The sequence below is a fragment of the Lampetra planeri genome, chromosome 57 (assembly GCF_965212315.1).
Source record: "Lampetra planeri chromosome 57, kcLamPlan1.2.h2, whole genome shotgun sequence".
In the NCBI taxonomy this organism is placed as follows: domain Eukaryota; kingdom Metazoa; phylum Chordata; class Hyperoartia; order Petromyzontiformes; family Petromyzontidae; genus Lampetra; species Lampetra planeri.
Window position 1 is genome coordinate 7,013,050 of NC_136163.1, and position 12,426 is coordinate 7,025,475.

The 12,426-nt window shown below is 56.8% G+C and overlaps 1 protein-coding gene across 5 annotated transcripts in view; it reads left to right on the forward strand.

Annotated features, from left to right (window-relative positions):
- The window catches only part of LOC144735832 (uncharacterized), a 64,044-nt gene that overhangs the window by 43,061 nt on the left and 8,557 nt on the right, over nt 1-12,426 (forward strand). For 3 of the 5 annotated variants that reach the window (XM_078618372.1, XM_078618369.1, XM_078618368.1), the window contains exon 2: nt 5,913-6,253. In XM_078618372.1, the coding sequence (XP_078474498.1) occupies nt 5,930-6,253 (324 nt within the window). In that variant the 5' untranslated portion in view covers nt 5,913-5,929. Of the gene's footprint in view, nt 1-1,633; nt 1,879-3,722; nt 3,916-5,912; nt 6,254-12,426 lie in introns of all 5 variants that reach the window. The other 2 variants (XM_078618370.1, XM_078618371.1) reach the window with 2 other exon arrangements.

The window sequence follows — 12,426 nt, forward strand, 5'->3', positions numbered from 1 at the left end:
CGACGGGAGCTGCTGCCCCCTCCTCACCCAGAGGAGGGCCCCCAGGGGCCGCCAGGACGGGTGGTCACCCCTGCCCCCCCCCCCTGCCTGCCACCCGTGCCACTTGAGGCGGTCGGGACGGTTTCCACTGCATCCACAGGAATCCATCAGGCGAGAGGACAACCCGACGTGAGACCCAATCCCTTTCAGATTTTGGTTTTGGTTTCACACCGGCGATAGCGATCCCTGTGTCACCCACTCATCCTCAACACCACCCCCACTGCCTCCGCCACCACCACCGCCACCACCATCGCCACCCCCACCACCACCACCGCCACCATCGCCACCACCGCCACCACCGCCACCACCGCCACCACCATCGCCACCCCCACCACCGCCACCCCCACCACCGCCACCCCCACCACCGCCATCGCCACCCCCACCACCGCCACCACCATCGCCACCCCCACCACCGCCATCGCCACCCCCACCACCACCGCCATCGCCACCCCCACCACCACCATTGCCACCCCCACCACTGCCATCGCCACCACCACCGCCACCACCGCCACCACCATCGCCACCCCCACCACCGCCACCACCCCCACCACCGCCAACAAGGGACAGCAAACAACGCTTCTGACAAGTCATGCTGAGAATCCCCACACCACGTGACTGGGGGGCTCACGGTGGGCAGGCCGAGCCGGGCGTGACTGGGCACAATGCGGGGAATGTCCCCCCCCGCCAACCCCTTGGCTTGGCAGCGCTCACAATGCACGCCCTACTGTACTGCACGGTCACCGACTGACTTTCACTACCCCCCCCCTGTTAGGTCAGGTTGTTGTTGTTGTTGCAGGGTAGTCGGCTGTTTGCTAATAGCGTGCACTGTTGGCCAATAGGATGCACTGTTTGCAAATAGTGTGCACTGTTTGCCAATAGGGGTGTGCTATTTGCTAATAGGGTGTGCGGTTTGCATATAGAGGTGTGCTGTTTGCATATAGGGTGTGCTGTTTGCATATAGGGTGTGCTGTTGGTTAATAGGGTGTGCTCTTTGCTAAGAGGGTGTGCTGTTTGCTAATAGGGTGTGCTGTTTGCATATAGGGTGTGCTGTTTGCATATAGGGTGTGCTGTTTGTTAATAGGGTGTGCTCTTTGCTAAGAGGGTGTGCTGTTTGCTAATAGGGTGTGCTGTTTGCATATAGGGTGTGCTGTTTGCATATAGGGTGTGCTGTTTGTTAAGAGGGTGTGCTCTTTGCTAAGAGGGTGTGCTGTTTGCTAATAGGGTGTGCTGTTTGCATATAGGGTGTGCTGTTTGCATATAGGGTGTGCTGTTTGTTAAGAGGGTGTGCTCTTTGCTAAGAGGGTGTGCTCTTTGCTAAGAGGGTGTGCTGTTTGCTAATAGGATTGTGCTCTTTGCTAATAGGATTGTGCTGTTATTCGCACTAATCGCTGAACAAGTTTTGTTATTCCGCTTACTTCGGGATGGCCTCACACCGAGCCTCACGACTCGTTTTCAGGAGGGCCCTGCCAAGATTTCCCAGTAAGGGGGGCAACGCTGCTGCTTCTGCTGTTGCTGCTTCTGTTGTTGCTGCTACGGCTGCTTTTGTTGCTGCTCTGTGTGATCCCAACCGAGTAACCTGCAGGGAATTGTTTAGCGTTGGCGATGTTTTTGGGGGTCAGCACCGGCCACGTCTCAGAACCGGGAGAGAATCCCGACACCGACAGTCGCCCGCGGCGAGAGTCCAACCGGCGCTTCTTGTCGCGCGGCGCGAGAGCGGCCGCTGCAGTGCCGCCCACGCTGGGGTCGCCCGCTCGAGGCGTTGCGGACGGAGCGGTAGCGCGGCGGTGAGGGAGCGGTGGCACGGCGGTGAGGGAGCGGTGAGGGAGCGGTGAGGGAGAGGTGAGGGAGCGGTGAGGGAGCGGTTAGGGAGCGGTGAGGGAGCGGCGACGCGAGTTCGGTTCCCGACCGCGGCCGGCGTAGGTGGCGAGCGCGGCCCGGCCCTTCCCCCCAACCGCTCCCACGATACCCACGCACTGACCGGTCTGGTGAAGTATGGTCGACAAACACCCTTCGTGGTGAGGGGGGAGGCCTTGCTCCCCTGGCGCATTGAGAATGGCCGGCGTTTATCTGAACCGTTGCGCTGCCGCGTTGACGTGATTGGACTCAAATATATCCGCGGCTCCATTGTGGACGGGCTACAGCGCTGCGCTGTTGCAGTGCGATCAACCTGCGCCCGGAACGCACCCAGACTGTGCCCCATCTCCATCTCGCCACTTCTCGGAAGCCAAAGCAGCGTTGAGCCATGGATAGCGGCGCTTCGATGGGCGACCACCACGCCTGACGGGGCGCTAGCGGCTTGCGGCGCTGGTGGGGCTACGCGGCGGGCAGCAGAGTCTGTTGGCCTGTACTTCTACGCTTCCCACGTCTGTGCTTCCCCTGCCGTCGCCAAACCTGCGCTGGCCGGCGCGGTTAAGTTGTGCTCAACTAACCCCTCAACCGGGCCCTCATCCAGCAGTGGATTTGACAAACGGGGGGGGGGGGGGGGCCACACACGATGGCAAATGTACGCTGGGTAACCACGGCACCGGGAAACCGCCCAGAGCTCCCCTGTCGAATGCTGCAATGTCGCGTATCCGACTCGCTGGGGGGGAGGGTGGGGAGATGCATGTTGAACTTCTTTCGCACCGTACATAGCCAGCCGTGCTGATCGGGGGTGCGGCAGAAGGACACCAAACTTAACAGGAAAAGCAGTTGTAAAGAAATGAGTTTCCAATCTCGATTAAAAAGTGCGTATCTCCAGTGGTTTGCTAATATCGGAAGGAAGAGCATTCCAGACGGCCACATAAACGCATCTGAAAGCGCCGCGCGATGCGGTGACCACCGCCTTCGTTCGATTGCTGAGCCAAAAGCCGCCGCTGCGAGGATGGCCGGAGTCACGTGATGGTTTATGCTTGTTGACGAGATCCTCGAGGTGTCGTGGTTCATTTGTGGCGAGCGCTTTGTGTGTGTAATGAGTGCCACCTTATAACGTATTCGCTCGGCAACCGGAAGCCGACGCGGCTCAGCGAGCACTGGACAGTCGGATACGCGAACGCCTCTCACGAAGTGACCGTTGACACCCCCAGCGCGTGTTGCGGATACCGGAGCGTCCGGGGCGGTTACGCTGATCGGTTGGGGGCTGGGGGGGGGGCGAGCACACGATGGTTCAGATGGGCGACGGTGCTCCGTAAAGTGGATGCCACAGCGGCCTGTTCTCGTGGTTAAAGTCGAGAGCATTTTCTCAGTTGTTGGGTCCTCAAGAGGGAGATGGAGCCGCATGGATGGAGAGGGCGTGCCGGTCTCTCTCGCCGCTCTTTCCCTCTCTCCCTCTCTCTCCGCGCCAAGCGCCGGCGATTTTGGAACTTCCGAGTGGTTCTGCGGCTGAGAGAATGATTCAGCGTGAGTCATACACATCTTTTAAATGCCTCGTGGTTTGTATAGGAACCCGAAAACATCCCACGCGAAAAAAAAACAACACACAACGACCGGCGGCCGCTTCCCGGGCCGTTATAGAAACGTGTGGGGCACAGCGCAGAAGACGCGCACACGCGCACACGTGCACACGCACACACGCGCGCACACACGCACGCGCACACGCACACACGTGCACACACGCGCGCACAGGCACACGCGCCAGCGCCAGTGGGGGGTGGCGTGGGACGCACCGCTTCACCGTCGCCTCCGTTGTCATTGCGCCTGCGAAGGAACTCGCTGAGCATGCGCGATCCCAACCATGTCGGATGTGGAAAGCCAAGCCAGGTCGAGCCCTGTGGATGATGGTGCTTTGGATGGATCCAGTGTGGGGGTGCTGGCCCCGAGTGGGATAACAGAAGAGACGTGGACGAGAGATGGAGGTGTAAACAACTGAAAACGAAAGCTGTTTTTCTTTTTTACCGGGTAAGGCCTCACTGAGCTATGCAGCTTCTTTTTCAGCAGCGACCCGGCCACCACAAACGATAGCCCGACGAAGTGGCTCATCGTCACGTGGACATTTCCAACAGTCAAATATCCTAGATGCGTGATGTTGAGTCTACATGTGGAGGGGAAAACCAGAGGACCCGGAGAAAAATCCACGTGACCACGGGGAGAGAGAGACACGCAAACTCCAAATATACAGCAGCAGGCGTCGTCAGGGTCGGGATCGAACCCACAACCTCCTGTTTACCAGGCGAGGTAGTTAACATCTCCCAACCACCGCAGCACCCTTGACCTTTAGGCTCACAATCTTAAAAGAGCCGCGCACTACTTGGGCCCTCGTTTCTTTAGCCACTTGGCCATCCTAGACAATGTGCGGTGTGTTTCGGGGAAGTTTAGCAATGCAAGGGTGAGCGCGCAGACTCCCAATATACAGCAGCAGGAGTCAGGTTCGGGATTGAACCCACGAGCTCCTGTATGCCAGGCGAGGTAGTTAACATCTCCTCGCCACTGTGGTGAGATGATGAGAGAGATGTGGAACAAAGATAGCGATGTAGAGAAATAGCAGAGGAGAGATGGAGACAAGAAAGTGGTGAGAGATGCATTGGGTGTTTGTGGTTGAGTGTTTTGTTGGTTAGGATTTAAATTTGAGCTGATATCTGCTTTTTCCAATGCTTTTTTTATGAATCTGGGGGGGGGGGGGGCCTGAGCTACTTGGGGCCCTGAACTTTAGCTTCATCTGCGTGTGGGGGCGTGCGGTCACCATGCACGCCAGGCTGCTGCTGTCGGCTGCTGCTCAGTGCCGGATTAAGCTAGTGCGGGCCCGTAGCGTATGTAGCTACTATGAGACATCTCCTTTACCAGTGGCAAAATATAATAATAGGTTTTTCTTTCAAATGAGATGTTTCTTTTTGTTTGCATTTTGACTGCTTGTGTTGTGGTTATTGCAAACATGATGCCTTGTATAAAGGTGTCAGTTTTTGTACCAGTTTAAAGGGTAAAAACCTATTTTCATATGTAGCTACTTTTGCAACAAGGATAATCCGGCACTGCTGCTGCTGCTGCTGCTCCGGCTTTAGCTACGTGGAGTGCATCAGACCAATAATGCAGCAAAGCCCATTGCTGTGCCGTACTTCTATGCCCCCACTGTCCACGCTCCCTGTGTCCACGAACCCTCGTGTGGTGAAGTACGGTCAAACGACCTTGACGTGCTGCACGGCGTTAGGGAGATCCTCATCCAGCAGTGGATTGGCAGAATCGCTCTGCCTGTACCATAGGTGCAGGAAATACCAGAGCGTGCAGGAAATACCACGGTTGACTACGTACGGTGCGAAAGAAGTTCAACATGCATAAACTACACCCGACATACTACTCTGAACTACCCACTACACTTTACACGACACTACTATACACTACACCACGATACCGATTTGAAAACAAATTTATTTAAAACTGCTTTTTTGTGTTTAGTTTGTTGTCCTTCCCCCACGCGTCCGATTTGCACGGTTGGCTCTGTACGGTACGAAAGAAGTTCCACATACACACCTCCATACTGTGCGGTGGAGTGTACTTCAGAGAGCCTGTGATGTCCAGTGTAAGGGTTCGCCCATTGATGTGCTTGTGTCAGAGTGAGAATCGGGATCTTTGTCAGCCAGTTTAAGATGTATGCGCGTGCGTGCGTACGTTGAACTTTTTCGCACCGTACGTAGCCAACCGTGCTCCACTCGTGCCGGCGAATAGCAGGTTGGATACGTATGGTGCAAAAGGAGTCCCAACGTACGTCAGAGGTAGGAGGCCAAACACCCTCCACGAGAGGCGGCTGTCCTAGGGAGCCTCTTCTTGTCCGTGGAGGCCCCTTGGGCGGCCGCAGCGCTAGTGGAGCGACCGCAGCGCTGTGCCGCCTGCACCAAGTCGCGCCCCTCGGGTCGCTGCCGCCCCCCCGCCTGACCGCGTTCTCCCCCCATGCGTGGCGCCGGCAGGGCACGGGAGCGACGTCATGTCGTCGCCGGCGCCGGCGCCGCCCGCCTTCGTGTACGAGCGCCCCGGCCACGCGGCCGACGTGCTGCGGCGGCTGGACGAGCAGCGGCGCGACGCGGCCAGCGCCGGCTCCTCCGCCGGCGGCCTGTGCGACGCCAGCATCGCCGCGGGAGGCGGCCGCTTCCCCGCGCACTGCGCCGTCCTGGCGGCGTGCAGCGACTTCTTCAGCGCGGCGCTGGCGCTCCCGTCCGCCGCCTCCTCCTCTCCTGCCGGCTCCGGCGCGACGACGGCGACGACGACGGAGCGGCCGCCCGACGTGCGCACGTTCAACCTCCCCGCCGAGGTACGCGGGAGGATGGAGGGGAGTCGAGGTGACTGTAATTGTGGCATCCAGGTCTCTTCTGCAAATCAATAAGTTATCAAATCGTTTGTACGTTTGGCTATCAGGAAGGCGCTGTGTTGCACGCATACACGCGCAGCCTGGAGTAGTTTCACGGCAGGGGACCATGTTGCTAATTGCCGTAATCCAATTAGGAATTTAAGAGTTATTTATTTTCCATTGGCAGATTTGGACGATGACGCCGGCTTGCAAACGTGGGCCTCCTCTTAGAACAACGCCACCGGGGGGGGGGGCTCTGTGACGGCCACTGGCGTCGTAACACCGTGCACCCGCCGGCGTGAAGCCAGGGCCGGCCTGCCGGGCTGAGACTGGCGAATCTTCGCCCTTAAGTGGCAAACAAAAATCCTCAAGTTTAATTGAATTATTAAACAGGGCAGGTAATTAACGGAAGTTTTAATTTAAGTGAACAAGAACCTACTCGGTGGGGGGGGCGGTGGACGGCAAACGTCCCAATTTGGAGTCATTAAAACCGCGTGAGATGGGAATCGAAGGTCGCTTCAAACAATGCGACTTTAGGCGTTGCAATGAGATCTGAACTTAAATAAAAAACACTTTTTGTTTTAAAGGGTATAAACACAAAAAATACGGAAATACATCTGGGAGGGAAAACCGGCATGAGAAACGGCGAATGTGGGGGGGGTGGTGGGTTGAGTGGGGGGGCCGTGGCGGTAGGGGCCTCGCGAGTGTGGGAGTTGGGAGTTGGGCGGCCTGTGAGTCAGGCTTCCTGAGGCCACCGCTGCCACCGCTGGCTTTGGCCTCCCGCCAGGTTTAACCCCAAACCTCCCCCCCCCCCGCCCCCTTGCGAGCGTCGACAACGGAACAGTTGGCCGACTGCACGCACAGCGCCCTCGGCCCCCTTCATCCAGCAGTGGAGCTCTCCGCAGAGTCGATCGGGGAGCCCGCCTCGTGGAGATTCGCCGGAATCTCCCGCGCGGCACTCGAATTCGAGAATGAAGTGCGTACGAAACGTACAAATCTGGTGACTATTTGACTTGCATCAGAGAGCTGGACGACGTCGCCTAAATAGTCACCCAGACCACCTTCAGTCACCGCCGCCGCTTGAAGTCACTGCCGCGATCCGGGAAGTCGTCGAGTTTGTTGTTGTTGTTGCTGCGCCATTCTTTAAACCGTCCTGTGGCGAGCGAGGTGTTTCTCTTAACGGATTCACGCCACGCGCCCCCCCCCCCCGACCTCGCGATTCGAGGAGGGAAATTGTCCCACCGATTCCGTGGGGAATTGTCCACGATTCTGGAAAACACGACTCGACGTTTCCCGTTCAGGAACGGAATCTGTTCGACCGTTTTTCTTTTTACCGCCGAATCTCTTTGCACCCTCCGATTCGCTCCGTGAGTGAAACTGAAGGCACGTCGTCGGACTTTTACGGCTACGTATGTGTGCACGTATGTTGAACTTCTTCCGCACCGTACGTAGCCAACCGTGCAGCATTAATCGGCGGGCGGCCGATTCCAACCACGAACCTCCACGGCGAGCGGTGAACCAGCTCCCGTTGGGCAGTGCGGCCGTCCGAGGAGCGGTTGGCGCTTGTCGCAGGCGCTCGTTGTTCGAGGCCATGCGGCCGCCCTGGTTGGTGCCGAGGGGCGACGGGCTGTCCGCGTCGCAGCAAGCATCCCGTGCTGCCGCTTGACAGACGTAAAGCCATGTGTTGCAGCGTCACGGGCAAGATTTGCTCAATTCTAAGAGATCGACAGCCGCAGAAATGACTGGATTGGTTAAAATCACATCGCGACATCGCCCTCTGCCGTGAACCCGTCTGTCAAACACAGCAGCGCCTTCCTTGTGATGATAGCTTGTTTTTCAAAAATAAATATTAGCGCAAAAACAGATTATTAGCATTATTATTACGTGAATGTCCATTGTTGTATTTGACAACAACAAAAATCTGGCAAATGTTTGGTGAGACCTGGTCTGCGAGCTGCCGCGGATTTCTCTGCGATGGCGCGGGTTTTGCCGCCGGCAGCATCATCCCCACGGGCGGGGGGGCGGGGGGGCGGGGGGGCGGGCGGGCGGGGGAGAGGAAAATCGGGGCTGGGAATTTGGCGAAGATGCAAAACACCGCGGCGTGTCTCATCCTCACGGACGCGGGATGCTCCATCCATCTCGCACGTCATCACCGCACGGAACAAAAACTTCACGCCCGTGGGTTGCCGAGCTGTTGTCACCATGTTCAAGCCCCGGGGCTGGGTGGTTCTCTTGGGGGGGGGAGTTCATAATGGCCGTGTCGGAGATACTGAGCCAGCCCTCTCCAAAGGGCCTGGGTTCAAGGTTCAAGGCCTGGGTCTGGGTGTCTCTCTCTCAAGGGGTTCACAAAGGCCAAGTTGGAAACATTGAGCCAGCACTGCCACCAAGCGGCCTGGGTTCAAGGTTCAAGTCCTGGGTCTGTTGTGGTCACTGTTTCTGTATCAGATGACACGAACATTTACTCTCATATCGGGAGCCCGTGGTTATCTGCTGCCCTCTATCGTGTGGTCCAGGCTACGCTGTGGCATTGTAGAAGTTTTGTGCCACCTTAGGACCCTTTCATGAGTGAGAGTGTCCTTTGCCGATTGAACAGCTGGCGGTCAAACCAACGTCGCTTCAAGAAAGACCGATTCTGCCGGTGATACGCTGAATGTCAAAAAACCCGGTCCAGAGCTTTCGCGTGTTCAACGCGGCGCCGCCGCCAATGAGTTGCTTTCTCAGCAGGCCATGTGGCTAATGGAGATGTAAAAGTAAAAAAAACAGACAAAACTTGCATTATCTTGTGGAGAGACATATATTGGAAAGTGAGGGGGTGTTCTTTCTTTTTTGCGTGGACCAAAGGTCACTTGGAGTTGCCTCGGGAGGCAGTTCTGCGACATCCGCTTCTGCGGGATGACCTCTTAACACGAAGAAGGGGTTTTGCGAATAGGAGAGTCACAAGAGACACAACGCCCCGCAGTGCGATCGGAAGTAAAATTGCGTGGACAAATGACAAAAAAAAGCACATTATATATTTTTATTTTACGAGGTGTAAAGGGCCCACTGAGCTACGTAGCTATTTTTCAGAAGCGACAGGGCTTTCACAAATGATAGCTCAATGAAGTGGCTTATAATTCAACAAAGTGAATAATTATTGTTTGGAAATTTATAGCAGCCAAATACCCTAAACGGCCATAATGTTGATTGTGGAGGGGAACAACCAGATGACCCGGATACACAGCAGCAGGCGTCTGGGTTGGGATCGAACCCACGACCTTCTGTATACCAGGCGAGGTAGTTAACATCTCCTAGCCACCGTGATGATGAGGAGAGAGAGAGAGACACGCAAACTCCAAATATACAGCAGCAGGCATCAGGGTTGGGATATACAGCAGGCGTCAGGGTCGGGATCGAACCCACGACCTTCTGTATACCAGGCGAGGGAGTTAACATCTCAGAGCCACCATGGGGCCCTAGAAGAAATGTACCGTGAGTGTAAATCCCCTCTCGCCCCCCCCCCTCGCCCCCCCCCCCTCGCCCCCCCCCCCTCACCTCCCCACCCACTCCCACTTGGCTCTTGGCAGTTTTCCCCTTCGTTGCTCCGCAGGCCTGGAATGGGGTGGGGGGGTCACACGTCTGGAAAGGCAGCACGGAGCAAAACTTCGTAAGCAGCAGAGACTTAAGACAAAGAGCCCCCGTGTAGCCTTAACAGACCGTTGGGGCAAGTGCTGTTATCGAGCACCTGTGAAGGCCGGAACGGCTCACGAGAGGGGTGGGTGGCCAGCACCACGCCCGGCCGCCTTTGTCTCCACAGCGGCGATATTTTCACGCACCGTACCAGGTGCTCATTTGAGGCCGAGTCGACCTAGAGGAGGCGCTCGCCGCTGCACCACCGCTCCCACACACACACAGACACACATCCTGTTTTGAAGGCAGCCATGGTGATGGGTAGCCGAAGCAGGAAATGCTTCGCAGTCTCCCGGTGCCGCCCACCGCCTCACGTCCTCGCCGAGCCGCGCGTCTCAAACGATGCGGCCGCCCCCCCTCGGCGCGGAGGGCGGCGGCGGTGGAGGTGGTGGTGAGCGGTGGTGCAGCGGTTAGCGCGCTGCGCTTCAAACCCGGCGAGCTCAGTTGGATTCCCGCTCGCGGCCAACATCAGTGACGGTTATCCGAACCGGTCCCGGGCCTCCCCTCGGTCGACTCGGCCTCAAATGAGTACCTGGTGCGGTGTGTAAACATCGCCACTGGGGGAGACAAAGGCGGCCGGGCGTGGTGCTGGCCACCCATCCCCTCGTGTGCCACAGTGCCGGCCTTCATAGGTGCTGCTGCTCGTTAACGGCACTTGCCCCAACAGTCTGTTAAGGCTACACGGAGGATCTTTGTCTTTGTTTTTTGGTGCCGCCCCGGCGGCGGTGTCACGTGGGGGGGGGGGGGGGATTCGATTCGTTGTCGTTCGATTTCACCTCCTGACGTGACGACTTGAAAAGGTTGTGTGAAATGACAAGAAATAACGACACGTTAAACACAAAACTACAAGGGTCTGACATCCGCAGCACCCTTGCAAGCGGGGGGGGGGGGGGCGCCTCACGTGCACGGTGGGGCGAGTCTCTTGGATCTCGCCTCAGCCTCTGTCCACCCAGCCGTGCCTAGCGGACTCAATCTCGGCCTATGTATACGTGTGCGTTGGACTTCTTTCGCACCGTACGTAGCCAACCGTGCTAATCGGAGGTGCGGGGGAAGGACAACAAACTAAACACGAAAAGCAATTTGAAAGAAATGAGTTTGTCAACCTAGATGATGATTTAAAAGTGCCATAGCTCCCAGTGGCTTCATAATATCGGGAGGAAGAGCGTTCCAGACGGCCGCAGAAGCGCATCTGAAAGCGCCGCACGATGCAGTGACCACCGCCTTTGTTCGAGGGCAAAGCCAAAAGCCGCTGCTGCTGCTGCGAAGACCCGCAGACTCACACAGAGACCCACAGACTCACACAGAGACCCACAGACTCACACAGAGACCCACAGACTCACACAGAGACCCATAGTCCCACACAGAGACTCATAGACTCACACAGAGACCCACAGACTCACACAGACCCATAGTCCCACACAGAGACTCATAGACTCACACAGAGACCGCAGACTCACACAGAGACCCATAGACTCACACAGAGACCCACAGACTCACACAGAGACCCACAGACTCACACAGAGACCCATAGACTCACACAGAGACCCATAGTCCCACACAGAGACCCATAGACTCACACAGAGACCCACAGACTCACACAGAGACCCACATACTCACACAGAGACCCATAGTCCCACACAGAGACCCACAGACTCACACAGAGACCCACAGACTCACACAGAGACCCACAGACTCACACAGAGACCCATAGTCCCACACAGAGACTCATAGACTCACACAGAGACCCACAGACTCACACAGAGACCCACAGACTCACACAGAGACCCACAGACTCACACAGAGACCCATAGTCCCACACAGAGACTCATAGACTCACACAGAGACCCACAGACTCACACAGACACCCACAGACTCACACAGAGACCAAAAGACTCACACAGAGACGCATAGACCCACACAGAGACCCATAGACTCACACAGAGACCCATAGTCCCACACAGAGACTCATAGACTCACACAGAGACCCACAGACTCACACAGACACCCACAGACTCACACAGAGACCAACAGACTCACACAGAGACCCATAGTCCCACACAGAGACCCATAGACTCACACAGAGACCAACAGACTCACATATAGACCCACAGACTCACACAGAGACCGGCAGACTCACACAGAGACCGGCAGACTCACACAGAGACCGACAGACTCACACAGAGACCGACAGACTCACACAAAGACCCACAGACTCGCACAGAGACCGGCAGACTCGCACAGAGACCGACAGACTCAAACAGAGACCCATAGACCCACACAGAGACCCACATACTCACATAGAGACATGTAGACTCTCTGCTCCTGAACAGGCTCCACACCTTCTCCTCTGCCCATTACCGACTGAACACGTCCTGAGATTCACTCAAGTTTTACTGGGAAAGAAAAGGGCACGCTTCAGGTGTTGTTACATTTCATTTGGCTGAGGTGATCGGTTGACCCCGAGGTGATAA